The 20,008-nt window shown below is 41.9% G+C and overlaps 1 protein-coding gene across 18 annotated transcripts in view; it reads left to right on the forward strand.

The window, feature by feature from the left end:
- The window catches only part of CADPS (calcium dependent secretion activator), a gene marked incomplete at both ends in the record, with an annotated part of 478,623 nt that overhangs the window by 381,514 nt on the left and 77,101 nt on the right, over positions 1-20,008 (forward strand). For 7 of the 18 annotated variants that reach the window (XM_082848968.1, XM_082848961.1, XM_082848969.1 and 4 more), the window contains 6 exons: positions 1,572-1,592; positions 2,813-2,969; positions 3,805-3,946; positions 12,003-12,149; positions 15,492-15,647; positions 19,652-19,799. In XM_082848968.1, coding sequence (XP_082705094.1) covers positions 1,572-1,592; positions 2,813-2,969; positions 3,805-3,946; positions 12,003-12,149; positions 15,492-15,647; positions 19,652-19,799 — 771 coding nt within the window. Of the gene's footprint in view, positions 1-1,571; positions 1,593-2,812; positions 2,970-3,804; positions 3,947-12,002; positions 12,150-15,491; positions 15,648-19,651; positions 19,905-20,008 lie in introns of those variants that run through there. The other 11 variants (XM_082848962.1, XM_082848970.1, XM_082848971.1 and 8 more) reach the window with 4 other exon arrangements.

Genomic DNA, 20,008 nt, shown 5'->3' on the forward strand with positions numbered 1-20,008 from the left:
CACTGGGTAAGTATTTAGAAGCCAAAGTACAACTCCTTCTTGTCTTTGGGAAAGATTTCTGAAGGCTTTAGACACCCACAGACCTTGAGTTAGCTCATGTACAAAAACAGCATTCACCTGTACGAGCAAATATAAGATAAATAAATATAATTGCTGTTGTTGTTTTATTCTAAACCTTCGCCTTGCCCACCCTAGATACACAGACTCTGTTCGTTTGATTAAAATTATGATATGGCTTTTTGGTGATTGCTGCCCTTGCCTGAATCCTTTTCTCGTTCTCAGAGAGTCAGGTTTGATTATGAGGTTCTGAAAGAAATACCTTGGGTGTAGAAAAATAAATTCTCTCCCTTCACTAGAATCCTGTGTTCCTCTGCCTGACTTCCATGGTGATAAGTCATATCACAGTAGTCATTGTTCCTTGTAGGGCTGCCCATCTATATGATTATTAATGTAACAACTGTAGATAGTTTCTCAATACATTATCAGATTCTAACAAGGGACTACATTTTCTGTAGATAGTAGACATAGGTGCTTCTAGGGCCTCTGGTTTGCAGCTTTTCAAAGCTGGTAAGAACCAGGTATGACGTTGGGCTGAGAAATGTTTAATTACAGGCATTTAGGATTTGTTTTTTGTTTTGTCTCATCTTTTGGTTGTTTTTTTTTTTTTTTTTTCTTGTCATCCTAGAGCAAAATTGTGTCTGGGAAGGCAATTCAGTCTCTCTAGTAACTATTTTCTTGGGCTCACCCTGAAGATGCAAAGTGAAATAAATAACGAAAGAATAAGTACCAGCCAATATCTGGTGTGCCTTTGTGAGTTTTACACATATCCTGCATCAGGGATGAGGAGAGTCAGCCCTCCACATAGGGTTGGGGGGCAGGAGTGGGACTCCAGCAAGTTTCAGTATTTAGAAGATCCTTGCCTAGCAGGCAGATGGCTAGGAGAGCTCTGCGGGTGGGGTTGAGGGGTTCTTCCTCTGCTGGATTGAGCCACGTAGTCGGTGGAACAAGCCCCAAAACCCAGGGCTCTCATCCCCAGGTGGTAAAACTACAATAAAACCTCATCGATTCAGACCCCACTACTCTTAATTTGTGACAATTCAGTTGTAGATGTGGCTCTTTTAATTTCTCCTAAGGAAAAGATTTGACATGGTCTCAACTTCCTCTAGAAGTTCTAAAGGCCCGGCTTCCAAGTTTCGTCCCAGGATCTATAAAATTAAAGCTTCCCTCTCTTTGAATTCAATTTATAGGTCAATTTATCTACAATTATTAGAAGTTTTGTTTTAAAAAAGTACTTCTACATTTATGATACATTTATATGTTAATCAGTACCTTTTACTTGGGTGCCCTGGTACAGACTGCATACAGAAGGCAGCAAAAGGATAGTTCTCTTTTAGAAAGCCCAGTAATTTAGGTTTTTTTGATGACAGACTAGCATCTCTCCTCTCCCATTACTCTGAATCAGTGAGGTTTTACTGTCAATTGAAATGGAAACAGCAGGTGTCTATTTCCAGCCAAGATGACCTTGCAGAATGGTCCATGACTTGATTTTTTCCATTTAATTTGCAAACCAGCCACATGTTGATAAAGGAGAAGTAAGTAAAATGAAATCTCATGAAAGAAGAGAGGTGGATCCCTATCCTGCCTCCTTGTGGCTGTTAGAATATCCCCAAATAACTAATAGATCACAGAAGAGCTTGGCCATTGAACGAACTCTTTCATTTATGGAATTATTTCCATAATCATCTTTCATGTTTCCAAATGCCTTCTCATCTTTTTTTTGGTGAATGCTCGGGAAAGTGTTTCCCATGTAAATAAATACTTCACAGCACTGGGTGGGGCGGTGGGGCAATAGAAGGGGCTGGTAATTTGTTTTTGTTTTTCTGCTCTCTTTGAAATCAGCAAAAGAAAAAAAGAGGGGGGGGGGCCTCTTGACACTGCCACTCATTCTGCATGCCCCCTGCCAGAAATGATTAGTCAACATGCATGCATGCCTTTGAATTGCATTCACATCTGGCCCATCTGATGTGAATGTCACCTCTGAGACCCTGCACAATGATTTCCAAGGACCCACGTGCATGAAAATGAGTTACTTCACTGATATTTTTGGTTTTCAATGTACATATGTGTCCAGCCCTCAGAAAAGTAAGTTCTAATCTTACTGAGTGTCTCCTAGCTTAAAGCCTGATCTTTCCTACGGACAGGATGCAAAACCAGAGGCTCCCTGCTTAAAGAGATTTCGACTCAAAAGTTTTGCGACAATTGCAACAATGGTTTCCTTCGCCTTGGTATGAAATAGGAGTAACATTTCCAATGTGTAGGGAAACACGAGTTGCTGAGCTTGTATGAGACCACAGACAATTAAGCCCGAGATGCGTAGATATAAGTAAATGATGATTGCCTATTTTCAAGTTAGACCAGCAGAAAACCCATAAACACAGTGAAGAAACTCCCAAATTCTAATATTTTAGAGCAAGAACTAGCCAACAAGAGTGATAAAGAGCATGACTCAAAACGTACTGAGTTATTGTAAATTGAACAGAAGTTCCACACCTGTCATTTCTACAGCTACATCCTCTGACCGGTAGGTCAGAGTAAAGACTTTCTAAGGCAGGCTTGGAATCATGAAAAGCATTGCCTTGGGACACATAGAGGCCCAACTCGATCCAAAAAAAGCTGTTCTCTTTACAATAAAATGACCAAACCTTGCTGGATGCACAGTGAATCTTGAACAGCCAGGCCTTGACGTCACATCTTAGGTCGGAGACAGAAGCTCATCGCCTCTTTTCTGTTGTTTCTCTGCCACATTTCAAAGGCCTTTGCGTGGTGGTCAGACTTGATGGTGGAACACGCCGAGACGTTCCTGTCACTCTTTGCAGTGGACATGGATGCAGCACTAGAGGTGCAGCCCCCAGACACGTGGGACAGTTTTCCACTGTTTCAGCTGCTGAATGATTTTCTCCGGACCGACTGTATGTATCATCTTTGACTGTCTGACTTTCCTCAGTAGTGTGCAGTTAACAGATTGCTGAAACATCTTTATCCCAGGCAGACTACAGGTTGGACACAGCTCTTCGTAGTTTTATGATTACTTAAAAAAAAAAAAAAAAAAGAAAAACTTACAGCTGATGAAATTCCCTTTCTTCCAACAAGCGTCCTGTTGCAGGGAAGCCCCCTGTTGACTAGGCAGAAGAACCCAAGAGCAGTGAGAAAGTGGTACCTGTGCCTGTGGGTTTTATTTGCTCTTGAACAAGCTAAATTGACCTCTACACATTTTGAATTTTTATCGAAAGATGCTTCCTAGATGAAAAACAATTTCCTGCTAAGTAACACCCCAAGCATTTCCAAGTATCTTACAGCAACACATAGCCATAAAATAGACCTTCCTCCCCAGAGAGAGTGATGACAGAAGAGAGGGGTACAGAATGTTCTTTCTTCCTGGTAACGTAAGGGGAAGAAAGGGAGCAGGTGCAAGGAAAACCTAAAAAAAAAAAAAGAAAAAAAGTATCAATTGTTGCTTTTTTTGTTCTTTAAGGCAGCATTACTTTTTTCCCTTTTTAGAAGAGTGACACAAATGGGTAAAAGGTTTTTGAATTCCATTTTCCTTCCAAGCAGATTGAAGCATGACGCCGCTCATGTACTTTTTTCTTTTCTTCTTCTCCTCCTCTTCCTCTTTCTCCTTCTTCCTTCTGGCTTTTTTTTTTAGAAGCGGTGTATTTAATGTAGAAGACAGTCCTCTCTATGTGTACGTTGCATGCTGATGGAGCAACTGTGGATTCTTACCGAGCTTTTGCTTATCTGTTCTAGATAATTTGTGCAATGGAAAATTTCACAAACACCTGCAAGACCTGTTTGCCCCACTTGTGGTTAGATATGTGGATTTGATGGAGTCCTCAATTGCACAATCCATTCACAGGGGCTTTGAGCGGGAGTCATGGGAACCAGTCAAGTAAGGAAACCTCTTTTGATACCATCGGAGTTTGGGTGCAAATGGCTGCAGAGTCATACAGAAATGGATTAATGGTGTCTTATGGTTTTCATTGTTCACATGGATAGACAGCACACACCATACTCCCAGCTATGATGCTCATAGCCTCTTTGTCCAAGGAGGGGAGGGGGGAAGAGATTGGGAAATGTTTTATGAAATGGAATCTTTGGTTTATTGCACAAGATAAATAAGCAATATGGGATATAAACCTGGCTGTGATATTCGTACTGTGTATCTTACTCCAGTGGTTTTATCCCTAGGTATTGATGTTTCCCAAAGTGTGTTCCATAGGGGTCTAGGCAAGGGGTCAGCAAACTTTTTCTGTAAAAGGCCAGATAGTAAATATTTAGACTTTTCAAGCCAAATGATCTCTGTCAAGTCTCAACTCTACTGTGTAGCACAGAAGCCGCAATAGACAATAGGTAAAGGAACAAGCATGGCTGTGTTCCCCTAAAACTTGATTTACAAAAACAGGAAGCTGGCCTGTGGACCAGAGTTTGTCATTTCCTGGTCTAGGCTTTTGAGACTCCCCTCAAGAAAAGGACTCTGTGGACAGATATATTTAGGAAGCTCTATGTATCCGCTCATCTACCCCACGCCCTTGTCTCCTGGAGAGCCTCAAAGTACACCAGCATATTTCAAAACTCGAAGAATGTAGTCATACAGAAGCTTGTTTAACTGTGCTTAATCCAGAGTTCCCTAAATGTATTTGACCACACTACTTTTTTTTTCGATGGGATATCTATCCTGTAGGACCAATTACAGGAAATCCTATAGGTCGTGAATTCGGCAATTTCCATTATTGCTTGGCAAATAAACCCTATCTGAAATGTGTGGCAGATCTGGTGCCACCTCCATTCCCCAGCAAGGAGGAGGACTGTCACTCAAGGCTGCCAGAGGGTCAGTCTCAGACTCCCCTTTCTGGAGAAGTGGAGAACTCCTAGGCGGAGAGAATTTTCTGCTATAGTTTGAAAATCTCCAATAAAGCCTGGTAGTAGTTTTGCTCTGTTAGATTCCCTTTTTCCTGTAGGAAAAGCATTTTGTTCTTTCTGGTCCTTTACAGATGTGGAATGTGGCAACCAGCATGGAGCGAGGGGGGGCATGCACGGCACACTGCCAGGCACTTCCAGAACAAATATTCAAAAGCCTTTTCTCAATTTGGAAGCCTTAACTTGTGCCCTGTCTTTAAGCAGTTTTCTGAATTGAGACCCTCCTAATATTACACTGAATAAAATTCTGACTCATAAAGAAATCAAAGCAAAATAGCTTTTGCAGTCCATCCCCCTTTCCACATCTGAGCCACAAGAGAAGTTTCCTGACTTGCCCTACGGAGCAGGTTAATAGGCAGTAGCTCTTCATTTGTAAGTACCAAGATATCTAAATTTTAGCTTGTAATTCTCAGGTTTATAACAGTCTCTTAATATGGCCCTGCTGACTTCCAGCTCATGAGAATAGAACTGGGACCCTTGATGATAGAGCATGAATGAGTGATGGTGGTTTTTTTTAATGCTCACTCGAATTAAGACAGTTGTCCTGTGCAGAACGGCTGTGAAAAAGGAAAAGGTTAAAATGAGTAATATTCACATTTTGCAAGTAGCAATGGTCTTGAAGTAGCATTTACTCACTTGGGTTTAAATGTGGAGGCTACTGCCCCCAACACACGCAGGAGGAAATGATGGGTATCCTTCCCTGTTTCTTAAGGAGCCCTAGAGGTAGGGGCCTTGTTCTCCAGTTTCTCGCCAGAAGGCAAGGGCTTAAACCTCCCTAACTGTCTTCTCATCTGTAAAACTAATTTTTAAAAACGTCTCTGCTCAGTGTCTGAGAATTGTCACGAAGCTCTGTGATAATGTCACTGAAGTCGTTTTATAACCTGTTAAATTCCTTAGAAACCAAGCTAATGCCTGCTATCCCTTCTGAACCATAACGTATACTTGATCAGTCATAATTAAAGGTAGACTTGAAATCATTTTCACAATTGGAAGTCTTAGTCTGGGAATGTTTTCTCAGGGTTTTTTTAAGGAGTGAAAAAAAAAGTAAAGTGTGAACTCTCGGATCAGTAATTTAAAGATCGGGAAATTAGCAAAGGATTGATCGTTCGTGACTAACAACCTGAGAATATTTTATAGGGCTTTGTCTTGTTTCTTACGTAGATTTGGGCTGTCCAGAACGGTGCTGTAGGCTCGTGAATATGACTGTGGCTTGTTTGATTCATACTAAATAGTACATGCTTTTCAGAGCAGGTGGAGGTATTGGAAAATGACAACTAAAACATAAGCTAAATTAAAATTGTTTGAAATCACCTACATTTTATTAGCTGATTTCAAAACAGAATGTGGGTGCCTTGGGACAGATTTGCAGAATGGCCAGCACAAAATGAAGGGTATGAAAAAATTGGGAACACACTTATGTGATAGGAAGGAATAGATCTCTCTACTTCTTACTATGCCAAGAGAAAGTATGAGCTTCTGCCTGACCACTAGATAGAGGGTTGATAAAGAAGCAGAGGTTCTTTTTTTTTTCCAAGTAAAGAATGATCTTTTGGGGATATTTTTTCACCAAGTTCACTCAAAAATAAGAAGCTGACTTAGATAAATAGATTGTTTGCTCAGTCTTCTCTAATTTTGACACATGATCCCACAGTGTACACACACACGCACACGCACACACACACACACGCACACACACGTGCCCCCAACAGCCCTTCTCTCCAACAATTCTTATACTTGAATAGTTCTGTTCTTCTACTTTTCAAAAGTCATGATTATAGGTACCTGATTATAGGTAAAATGACTGAGAAATGCATTGCAAAGCTTACTTCGAGAAAAACTAGTACAGTTGACCCTTGAACAACACTGGTTTGAATGGCACAGGCCCACTTATACGTGGATTTTTTTCAGTAGTAAATAATGACAGTCCTACATGGTCAGAGATTGGTTGAATCCACAGATACAGAACTGAAGATAAGGAAGAACCACAGATACAAGGGATAATATAAAGTTATATGTGAATTTTTAACTGTGCAGGGGTCAGTGCCCCTAAGCCCCGTGTTGTTCAAGAGTTAACAAAATATTTCAAATGTTAAGGGAAAACAGAACTCTGACAGGGAAATGCTACCAATATATTGAAGTAGCTAAAAGCAGATTTTAAATATTCTTTATTGTTCAGATTTTCTTATTTCAGAATATGGTCCTATGAAAGAAACTAGAGATATCATCATCATTTCGGTTTGATACAACTGAAGTTATTTGATAGAAAGGGTAAAATGTGAGTCCTTATTGCTTATTTCTCTAGAAGGGTGGCCTTCCATCTCTGAGGAGAGAAAAGGGAAGCTGCATCTCTGTTTCCATTAAGCCAGATCATGATGGTCATGATTTGAATCTCTAGGCATTGGTGGAAAATGTCATCCCGTAGCTTCTAACCACAGCTGAAGATAGTCAGCCTCTCGAGGGCAAGCCCAGGCTGGACCCCATGGCCTTCTCCGGGGGTCCATGAGGACACGTCACAGCGCCACCACCCACAGCTGGGCAGGTTGTTCAGACCCCTCCCAGCAGCCCTGAATATGAGCTCTGGGTCCTACCTAAGAGCCGGGCCACACTTCCACCAGCTCTTTAGAGTTGATTTGTTGCTCATCTAGTCACCCTGACCTTCCATGTGGAAGAAAACTTAGAAAGCGTCTAATCCAAAGCTTGCCAAGTCTAGAAACCCCTCTGCACTACTCTTTCCTTGACAGGTTGTCTCTTAGTCTCTACTTAAACACTTCCAGGCACAAGGAATCCACGCTTCACTGTTGCCCATTTCAGGTCAGGATGATTCTGAATTATAGAACTAAAAACACTGCTTCTTGATATATGCACACTGAAAACCTTGGGTTTCTCATTTCTCAAAGTGCACTTTCTCTCTCTCTGCCTGAGACAGACATGTGAAAAGTATTTTTGAAACAACGTCTTTTCCCAGATTGTCGAAGTTGTCAATATCTTAATGATAATAAAATGTCAGACCAGGGAAACCTTAGCAATACAGTGGGTGGCCTGGTATGAAACAGACAAGTATTAGACAAGGAGTCAGAATTCTTGACTCTGCCAGTAATTTGCTGAGTGACCTTGGGCAAGTCAGATGACCTTCCTGAGCCTCAGTATCCTCCTTTGTAAAACAGGAACTTTGAATACCCAAGACTTTCCAATACTAACATCCTAGGAAATGTGATTTTCTGTATTCACTTCATATATGCATTTAATCAACACTGCCTCCCTAACACCTAGAGCAAGGCCTGGGACGGGTGTTCAATAAATATTTATTGATTAGCTGACATTTATTAAGAAACCCATACAGGCTGAAAATTGTAAGAGTACCACAGGAAAACCATGGGGAAAGTATGAGGGAGCAAAAGATACAGTCCCCTGATCGGGGATTTCAATCTGGTTGGGTCTGCGCCACATGCACACGAGAAAAATGACTTCAAATATTTCCCAGTGTACAAAGAACATAAGGAAGAGTTATGAGAGCATAAGTAGAAGGGAATGAACCTCCACTGAGGAGTCATAAAGGAAGTAGCCTGCAGAGTATTTCAGAAGGGGTAGGGATGTTGGGAGAGAACATGAGCAAAAGTAAAATTGGGGGGAAAGTAGGGTAGGCAGTAGAAACAGTGAAGGTTTGGTTTGGGCCAGCATGGATTATAAAGGAGACAAGCTATAAGTTTGGAGAGATAGCTGGGAGGTTCTAAAATCCCGTGAAGTTTAGAACTTTGTTCACTGGGTCACGCGTTCTGAACAGGAGACTTACAGCTCCCAAAGATGGTGGAAATTGGTTCTTGAGCGGCGGGGGGGGGGGCAGCGGAGGAGGGTGTGCAACAAAAAAAATCTTCCTCTTGTTGTGTATATGTATAAAGCACAGGTCTATATACAGTACATAAGCAGATATGCAGTATATTGGTGGTATTAAAGTTTCATGGGGAAGGCAGTTCGGGGATCTGGTGGTGGTAGGAAATAAAAGCCCTCTAAACTCTAGAAAGATATCAAAGAGTGCCCCATGCCCCTAAGTAGGGATTAGACCTAAGAGTAAGCCAGGAAAGACGTTTTAGTGTTCAGAGCAGCAAGAGAAGACAAGATGTACCACATATATTCATGCAACAAAAGCCTCATAAAGTGGACGGCATTCTGTGTCTTAAATCTAGCCCCATCCATAAATCCGAAGCAGAAGACTTTGAGAAAAGACCCAACCATATCCTCTCTGCACAGAGACCCAACCTTAGTAGAATTAATCCTGGAAGGAATGACTCTGACATCCGTAGAAATGATGAGACATGCACACATTTGTACCTTTCATCCGTGTGAGAGAGAGAGCAGATGAGAATTTTTTAATCCAGTGCTCCAGGGATGGATCCTTTGATATGAATGGGAGCTACCCTTTTTCAGCAGTCCCCAGAATGAGTGAATCTAATTTTTAACATGTATCCATTGTTAGGATTGCAATTTACACTTCTTACGCTATCCAGAGATATCCACTTATGATTTTCACAGATACGCATGCTGGACTTGTTTTTAGGTAGTTGTTAAAGGACCCTCTAAAGTAATAATTTGTTATTATCCATCAGCAGCTTCAGGAGTGCTACAGGAAAATTCCCCCTTTTTACATATAATGCTTGGAATTGTCTCTCTGGTTATTAATATGTTATTAATAGCCAAATGATTTATTAATAACATTAGTAATACACTATATTATTTTGCTAAGAGCAGAAATATCAAGCATGTTTCTTCAGCCTTTTAAAAGTAGATCATGATGCTATGTCACAGGAAGGAAATGTTTCTATGAATGCAGTGCAGCCGTCCAGCCAAAATGTCATATTTTACAAATACAATATGTTTTGATTAATATAAGTACTTTTTTTAAGTTTTGATGTTTAAAACGAAGCTCATTCCTAATTTGGGTGCCCACCAACCGCTAAAATGTTTAAAGTTGCTTTTGCATACATTTGTATGTTATTCATTCCTAGCTACTTTTAATTCACTCAGAATTGACGTTTTAACTTTCCAGGCTGCCATCTCGAAAGATCTCCTAATTCCTTGATCAATATTCAGTGTGTGTATCATTTAATGATCACATTTGCTTATATAGGCTTACACATGTCTCAGTGGAAATCGCCAACGGTTTTGTTCCATAGCAGTGTTTAAGACTGAGAACCACCAGGGACTGAATTCAAAGGCAGATTCCCCAGTTAAACAGAGAAACATGGAAGGAAAAGTTCCATTTTCCCTTCCACTTAATAGTCAGCTTTAGCTAATCTTCTCTTGAGTGTTCCCACGAGAGCGCCCTTTCCTCCCAAGTAGGGAAGTGTAATTGGCTTTCCCCAACTGTGAAGTGTAAAGGATGAACCTGTGAGACACCTGTTTCCCTTAAGGAAGAGAATGCCAGGTTGGCAATTTTGCATTCTAGGTTTTTCCATCCACCAGCCGGGGCTATATTCCCATCATGAAAGGGTAGCTCATTTCTAGAGAGAGACAGGTGTCCAGACTATTTCTAGAGTCCAAATTTCGGGTGTATCGGGAGACTTGCCCCCCTGAGCAAGCCCAGAGGCAGCTCCAGCCTTTGCAAGAGCTGTGTTAGTCGAATACAGCTTGCCCGGGGCAGAGCTGCTTTGGCAAAACTGGCTCTTCTGCAAGATCCAAAAAGAAAACCTCTACTCCTTTGCCAAAATGCTGTCAACTCCACTTAAACAGGAAGGCTCCTCTCAGATGCAGAGTTAGGCTGGGCGCCACTGTGCCAGTGACTTTGGCTGGATGGAACACCCTTGAAATGCCACTGCAGAATCACGAGTTGCCAGCTGCTTGAGCAGTATATGACACAGTCCCTCCAGAGAGATGTGGTTGCTGCTCCCTGAGGTTTTTGTTTTGCTTTATTTTCTCTCTTTACCCATAAAGCCAGCCATCTCTCTTTCATCACATCAGTTGATCGATCTTTGTTCAAAAAACAAAACCTGATACGAGGTCACAGTCTTTAACTGTTTATAATTTTTAACTTACATTTTAACTTTTTACAGAAAATACAAAACTTGATTAATCTTCACAAGCTGAACACATCCATGTAACAATCCCACAGATCAGGAAACAGAACATCACCATCACCCCCCAGAAGCCCTTGTCACCCTTTCTCACAGTCTCTGTCTCACTTTCAAGGGTAATTACTTGTAACAGAAGACCTCATTTTAAATCCACTGTGGTCAAAGAATTCACTATGTGAGCTGAAGTTGGGATTCTTTTCTTTTCCTTTGTTTGAGTGTAAACCTTTCTCCACTTTAATTGGACTTAGTTCCGGAGGGGATGTTTCCATTTTCTTTCTGTAATCTATAAAATTATGCAAAGCTATTCATTCTTTTTGATACAATTCCTTCATCTTCGCCATCAACTCTGGTGCTCCATTGCACGTGCACCTGTCTTCAGAAGTAGCGGTTGGAAAGAATTCCATTTCTGTCCATTACCATTATGTATACGTTCAATTGGGTAAATGTCCTGCTACACCTCGTATCTACTCTCTGACTTAAGAAATGTGCTTCCGTCAAAACTAATTTGTAAATAAAAGAAAAAATCCAAGTGTTCCACCCTTTCTATCAGTCCCAGCTACTTCACTGCAGCCCTGGCCACGGCAACGCCAAGAATTCCATGAACTTCAAGTTCTTTGTATGAGACAAGGTCTAGACCCTTGTGGCAATGGATTTGGAAACTGAAGGCCCCTCACAAAGGCATCGAAATAACATGATCATTGTATACAGGCGTCCATGAGTGTCCACGCTTTTCAGTCGCTCTGTGGTTAATTTTTTTTCCATTAACTTTTATCATTTCTCTCTGAACCCTGAGCCACACCACAGCTCCCCATCCGTAAGCTGCTTTCTGAAACGTGTCGCTTAAGTTTTCGTTGTCGTCTTGCTGTGGACTTAGCCAATTTATTTACAACTGTTGTGTGCTTCTGCCACATCTGCATTGTCACTGTGATGGTATCTTTTTCTTTCTGTCTGTTTCTTCCACAGGAGTTTAACCAGTAATCTACCCAATGTGAACCTACCCAATGTGAACCTTCCCAAAGTACCAAATCTACCAGTTAACATCCCTCTAGGCATCCCACAAATGCCTACTTTTTCGGCACCGTCATGGATGGCTGCTATATATGATGCTGAGTGTGTATTCAGTTCACATTAGATCTAATTTAAATTGAAGTGATCTTGGCATGGATATGTATTGTTTATTTCTCTACATCCTATATAACGGAGATGGAGATGGATAATTAGACATATTTTGCTGATCATACAGAGACAGTATTGTTTATTTCTGGCATGCAGCGTGTTTGTAAGACATTTGCTATAGATACAGCACTAACAAATTGTCTTACGCCCACTGACGTTTGAGGACTATGTTTCACTTCCTGAATTCCTTTGCCAAAGGCTTCTTCCCATATATTTATTTTATTTTATTTTTAATGCAGGTGACATGACTTTAGGAGTCAGTCATCCAAAAATAGTCCAGGAAACCTCTTTGCTGGGCCGGCCGGTCATTTCTGGCTTGATCCAAATCAAAGAGGAAAGCACACCTACCTAGAAGCTGGTTTGGGCTTTTTTTTTCTTAATAAAAAATTCCTATAGACTGTTTAAACCATGTTTCTGGTGTCAGCAAATGGCAGGATATAGTAGCAGTATGTTCAGGGCTAAATGAAAATTTCTGAATGGATCAAGCCTTGGTAACATAAACGTTACGTAAAGGTACATTCCAAGGTCATAATCCAATTTGGAGCATCGAGATCTAGGTAGCAAGAAGATGTCTAAATTTGCGAATGCACTGCAGTTAAATTTGGCGGTAGCCGTATCATCTGTGGTCTCAGTGTAGGGCCACTCTCTCCACTCATCCATACAAATGCCAGCGATGCCTGGGGTTTGTTTTCCTTGGAGGTCAGGTCACCCCTTAAAGCCAGCAGTTTGGAGGGTGGAGGTTGAGAAGCCATTTCTTCTAGCTTAGGAAATGAATCCTCTCTCCTTCTTTCCTTCTCAAGTAGAAGATCCAGCACCCCGAAATCCTACCTCAGGGAAATTAAATTAGAACCACATGCGTGATTTAATATGTGAAAGAAGGTTTAGCAATTCTATACCCTCCTTTGATCCTTTTCTTAGACCACAGCTAATTATAGGCCAGATAAGCTTTTTCTTGAAAGAAGAAATTGGCACATTTTCAAAGGGAAGTGTTATTATCAAAGGAATAAAAAATGATCTGAAACTGGCAGTGATGTTTTGAAATCTCAAAATCACATATGTCAAGATGGCCCTCCACGTTTTTATTTCTGCAGTAACCCAGGTAGAGAACAGAACTTGAAAATGACTGCTCTACTTGGCTTCTCCACAGCTACCTAATATTTTTCAAAACCCGTATTTGCTCACAAGTTCACAATGAAATCGTCTGGTCAGTCTGATTTTCTTTTAAAGACAAATAAAACCCTCCAAAATTTGTATCTGGAAAAAAAAAAACCCTTCAAAAACAAGCCCATAAATCATATTCATGCTAAGATGACTATATGAAAAGTTAGATTAGGTAGTATCTGTTAAAAATTAACAAATAAATATCCAGAAGCTTCTCTTACCTCCTTCTGTGCATGCTCTGTGACATTGTTTCTGAAAAGATATGAATCAAGACATTGTAAGAAAGCAGATAATGGTCTCCATTCAATTAATTAAGACATGAGTGGGAACACATTTTGGTAACTGCTCAACAATCAAAATAATCTTGGTGCTATTGCCTTAACATTAACAGTTTATCTTAAAAATAAAAAGAAAATATTCTTTTCCTCATGTCAAAACTTAATAATAAGCTCTTCAAAGAAAAAGAAAAAAAAAAACCCTTGAAGAATTTTTTGAAACTCTGAAACCAGATGGGTGTCAAAATGTTGTTGTAATAAATACCAATTATTGCATTCATATGTACTTAATGATTTAAAACATACAACCATGCAGTTCCAAAACGGGGTTTCGACTAGGCAAAGTTGGGGTTTCTTTTCCCAGGCATAGGATGGGATGGGGGGAAGGCTGAACTTTTACAGAGAAACAGTGCATTCCCCCACTTTTGAACAGTGCCTACGACCGTATCTGAAAAGAAGGCGTAGATTCTCAATCACCCACCAGGAAATGCCTGATTCTATATCTTTTCATATTTTCAGTTTTCTCCTCTGCCACCTTTCATTTTAAGGACGTTGTTTCCATGTTACCTGCTCCTTCGTGTCAGATACATCTACGTACTGACCTCAGACTGGTCTGTCCTTGAAAGCGTTACCCTGTTGGTCCAGGCCGTGGGCTCCCTCCCGGCATGTTGGGAGTCTTCTCCTACCCCCATCCCCCCGCAGTAGCTGTGTATGCCTTTATGCACTAGCTATATTTCTCTCTCTGAAGCATTAATTCAATGCAGCTGGCATCTGTCACAATAGAAACACCCACTCTCATCTGTTTCTATAGACGATGTCGGAACAAGTGGTAATGCATGGTATGTTGGACGTTTTATAAGTTGCCGTGTTAGCATTAGTGGTATGCGAGGAAGGGGGTGGGAGGTGGCCACCCCACAGAGCTGCCGATGGGATTCTTACAAAAGAGAAAGCCAGCCAGGGAAGGGCAAGAGGGTGAGAGGTGGAGCATCTCCTGTACGTGGGCTTTCCGTCGATGCCCCGGGTAAAAGTTTCTTAGACATCATTGTACAGAAAGGAATCAAGACCAATTTCTCCATCTGTACAGAGGACTGGGTAAGATGGTGCAACGGTACAAGAGCTCAGGTCTTGAGCCCTAAAGCTTTGCAAATATCCCTTGTCCACTCACGTCCCCCCACAACCCACCTTGTCCTGGGGCTGCCTATGCAACGGGCTGGTCTGTGCAAATTGGACTGATAACCAAACTGAACGAGAATCTTGGATTCAAGGTATCCAGGTGGACTCGGCTTGACGTGAGTCACCCCAATTTCCTTCCAGCCCTTCAAGAGAGAAAGCGGGTCCTCGCTCACCACTTTGTTAGCACTGTCCTTTTACAAATGAAAGTCTCGTGCAGTATCCAAGAGGTCTCCGCTCCGGAGGGCAGCCGGGGAAATGCATGAAACCCTGAATTCTAATAACTGCATGTTGCCATGTAGTTATTATCTGTTGAGACCTACTTCTCCCTCTGGTTCGTGGCCTTCATCTGAATCATCACATGTGTTAATGTGGTTATTAAAAGAAGGCTGATTTTTACCATACCTTGTTCTAGTTATGGGGCAGCACCTTCCTCAGACTTCTCACTGGTCTGGAATAATTGGCCGAACAAAGCCCACGAAGTCACGTATGGTAAAACTCAAAATCTGCCGGTGGAGATCGCCCCCACCTCCACCGCCAACATGCGTCGTTTTGTATGTTGAAGCCACTGTTTGCCTTAAGCCTTCTAGCCCCCAACTGTTCTTGTGTCAGCTTTTGCAGAACCCTAGGCCGGTGGGTGACTCTTGTTTTCAAATTTTTATCCTGCCAGTAACGGATCAGGCACTTCCGAAGATCTGTTCTGGAAACTTGATGCCCTTCAGACCTTCATTCGGGACTTGCACTGGCCTGAAGAAGAGTTTGGAAAGCACCTGGAACAACGGCTAAAGCTGATGGCAAGTGACATGATTGAATCTTGTGTCAAAAGGTGAGCATAGGTGGCCGGACAGGTTTCTGCACCCCTTCCCCGCTGGGCACTGACTTGGGGAAAGGTGAGGGCTCCCACTCTTACAATTGGCCGTAATTTGGAGTGTTTTGGAGAAGGTGGTTGTTTGTCAAATTCAGCTGGAGTGGTGACCACCTCACTGTAGCTTCTATTCACCTTCCCCACGTCTGTCCCAGACCCAGCAAAAGATGGCACAGAATATGGCTGCCAGTTTTTTCATTTAGCTCCATGAGGAAAGTGTCCTTCTTGTCTCTGTATCCCCAATACCCGTAAGTGTCTGGCACAAAATATTTAGTTAATACATATTTGTTAAATATCTGAGTGTATGCATGGGTGGATAGCTGGCTGGAAGAAAGAGAAGCACCTACAGTTCTAGCGCCAGCGTATTCAGTACAGGTAGCAGGCATCTCTTGACTTTCCAGCAATGTGGGCAGGACCTCCACGACATCATTCACTCTGTATATATGAACTGAGCATGTACCATTTGCCAACCATGAGTTGTCTTGCCTAAAATCTAACTAGATAGCAACAAAGGGGCATGACACATTAAATGTGCATTTTGATTTCCTACACATGGCCTGGGTTGTCACCGTGGCATATAGGATTGAGGTGGGAATGCTGCATCTGACCTTTCTAAGTAGACTTTCCTGAGAAAGAAGAAGAAAATGAGGACAGTACACATCCACTCAAGAAAAATTGTTGGGGCTTCTCCTGTATGCCAGGCGCAGTGCTAAGTTCTTGGCACGCCAGGAAGGATGGGAGATCGCATCCCTTCCCTCATGGAGTATCTATTTCTGAATATCAGAGGCAGAAATGAAATCCGTCTGATTTGACATCATTATCAGCACCCTGTCTATCCCCAGACACACATCCAAGTTCCCTTTCCAGTTCATAACGGTTCCATTATTTTTCCTCATTCAAAAACACCCAAAATCCCCCAAGCAGCACAGACGACTCTGGATCTCCAGATGTTGTATAGTTTAGTTGATGGATCAGTTGTGTGTGATGGGGGCTGGGTTTGGCTGAGAGTGAGCTGAGTTCATTATTTTGTATCTTGGAAGAAGAAAAGAGAAGTAATAGCCTCAAAACTGGAAACCAAAAGGGCAGAAGCCCTGCACAGCCCCAGGTAGGGGAGCATCTCGGCAGGAACTGGTAAAGGAGCCACGTGCTGTGGGGAATCTGGGCAGGTGTCCGATGGCAGTTCTGGAAGCTTAAAATCCTGGTGATTCGGATGTTGTGTTTTGCTCTTTTCTTCCCAGTTTTAGAAGCAAAGGCAGGCCTATTTCTCAAACCAAAGGTCAAAATCTTTCCTTAGGGTTTTGAATTCCACCATTTCCTGCCTGGTCTGTATCAGTTTTAGGAAAAGTAAGCCTTTCCCTGTGGCCAAACCATCCCACCAAAAACTTCTTGCAGGGCAGTTTCCCTGTGGTGAAAAGTTCTCCCTTCATCTGTACTAGCGGCTACAACGCAGTAGAAAGAACCCTTACTAGCTTCTGATCTGTGTACGCAACCGTACAGAAAGACATGTATGCCCTTCTCTGAAAAGCCAGGCTTCTGAGTAGGGAGGAAGAAATAAGGAGATGCTGGGAGGAAAAGGGAAGACATAGGGATGTGAAAGGTCGATAGTGACTCTGTTTTCTCCCTTACCACGTGCCTTGGTGTGCAGGGGCTTAGCTCCCTGACCAGGGGTCGAACCCACCGTGCCCTCGGCAGTGAAAGCTCGGAGTCCTAACCATTGGACCACCAGGGAATTCCCCTGACCACGTGTCTTTATGGACCAGCCACCTCCAAGAGTGTGAGCTACTGAAAGGCACGGAGTGTATCTTGTTCATTTTGAACTCCTCTCCCTCCCAGGGGCCCCGCCTCATGCCTGGCACATAGTGGCTGTTAAGTAACCTTTTGTGAACAGAAGTTGGTCAGCTGCACGTGTACACCTGGCACTGGACACATAAATACCCCCATGTCCCTTTCAGTGGAGGCCCCAGACAAAAGCAGATCAGGGCAAACATAGGGGCACATGTCATCCCCGGACCTCCAGATTCAGAAGGTACAATGTGAAGAAGTCCTTGGAGGTTGTAAGACATAGAATCTACATTAGTAGAGCCTGGAACATTTGCTTTCTGCTTCGGGACAGAATAAAAGGACCTTGTTCTAGAAGGGCGAGGACATTATTGCATAGATGTAAATATGCAACGCCCAAAAGTCAGTCAGGCCCTCATTTCCAAGTTTCTCAGCAATTGGAATCATTCATTTGATGGACTCGACGGTGCCGCTTCTCTAGTCTGTGTCAGGTCCTGCGCTCCACACAACATAAGGCACCCTGACTGCCCTCAGAGAGTCAGTGGATTAAGCGACCTCTCCATTCTTGGCTTTTCCTTCCCATGGAGGCCTATCAGTCATATTAATTTTGCATTCAGCTTCCTCTTCTCACAGCCGCACACTCCAAGGGCTATGAACAGCTCTCCTGTGAAAACAGAAGACGATTGCTTCATTGTAAGGGAGTGATTTAGCATTTCCATTTCTCAGATTGGGCCGGAACTGGCACACAAACCTCAGAAGATCAGCACAGGGACCTGTCCAAGTCAGGCCCCATCAGGCCCCCTTTTCACAAAACCAGAAAGTGATGTATTTTCAACGTAGCTTAAAATGATCATCATGATTAGAAAGCTTCTTCAGTGCACCGAGTCTTTGGAAGCCAAGATCATTTATCTTTAACATGATCATATAATATATAGGAGTGTTTTAAGAGGCTTTTTTTTTTTTTTAAGTTTTTTTTTTTTAAGAACTGGGCTTCCAACCTTAGAAATTATACTTGGCTTCCCTGCCTGCACCCAGGGTGTGTTAGCAAGCTGGCATCCTTTCCTGAGCTAACTAGCTGTGTGGTCCTCCCTATGCACTGTTAGAAAACTGCTACAAATACCTCTTAAAGCAGTGCTTTCCTGGTGGCTGCATGATCTCCAGAACCTGACTGTGAACAATGCTGAAAAGATGCACTGGTCGAAAGGAGCTTTGATAAAACCACTTACTAACCAGGTGCTTTTCTTTAAAGACATGTCATGATGTGACCCACTTCTCTGAAACCTTTTAAAATCTAACTGGTCCCCTTTACAATGCTGATATCAAGGATTAAATCTTACCCCTGTATTACCAGCTGTCCATGTCGGACTAGGGTTTTCCTGTGTGCAGTTAGCACATTGATGGGAGCATAATTTGGCCTGTGTCAAAATTATGTCACCTTACGTTTCCACCGTTGTACGATTCTTGAAGTGGTAAGTATATTATGATATTTTTACTTATAAAAATAACATATTCTTATTACAAAATAATACATTGACATTGCAAAAACACACAAACAAACATAGTGGAAGCCCCCTGGGACCACTCCTCCTAATTTCACTCTCCTCCCCAAAGGGAGCTATCTTATTTTTGTAGTCTTTAAAGCAATATAATAAGCTTGTTGGATTTTTTTTTTTACGTCACTCTCTTTCAAAACCAGAAAGGAAAAAAAAAAAACCAAACAAAACAATAAGTGTAATTTAAGATATTTCCCCCCATGAAGTTTTTGAAGTTTAGAAGCTGTTTTTGGGGGGAGGGGTTTTGCTGTTTTCTTAATGAAGTGATTCAAGGTAGTCGGTTGCCAATATGAGAGAACTTATATATGCTATAATGCTATAATTGGGTTTTTGTTCATTCATTCATTCTCGTGCAATTAGGGTTCTCCATAGCATGTCAACTATAGACAGAAATACGCCAAGCTACAGGTGTTCCGTGAACTGCAGAGAAAGGAAGGGTTTTACATGGCTGTCTCTGTGAATAGGCCTTCCTTAGCTGGGAAAGTCATTTTCAAAAGAACACATGTGAAGTCATTGTCGATTGAAACTGATTACAGCCTTCAATTTTCTTTTTCACTGACCTCTCGGAAAATGTCTCCTCCACCTGCTGCCATCTGGATGCTGAATTGGTCTTTTCCTACTTTGTTTTAATAGAACCAGGATTGCATTTGAAGTTAAGCTGCAAAAAACCAGTCGATCAACAGATTTTCGAGTCCCACAGTCAATATGCACCATGTTTAATGTTATGGTTGATGCCAAAGCTCAATCAACAAAACTTTGCAGCATGGAAATGGGCCAAGAGGTAAAAAAAAAAAAAAAAAAAAAAAAATTACAGATTTTCCACCCCTCCATTGATCATGTAGAAGAAAACTTCACAAATTCCTTCCATCTACACTAGTCTGCTAGTTTCAGAAATATACTCTAACATTTGTGGATTAAGCCACAGATGAATGTTTGGTATCTATTTGTTAAGTAAATTTCTAAGGCATGTGCTGATGACTATGCCAGTCA

The sequence above is a fragment of the Leucopleurus acutus genome, assembly GCF_964270905.1.
Source record: "Leucopleurus acutus genome assembly, chromosome: 10".
NCBI lineage: Eukaryota > Metazoa > Chordata > Mammalia > Artiodactyla > Delphinidae > Leucopleurus > Leucopleurus acutus.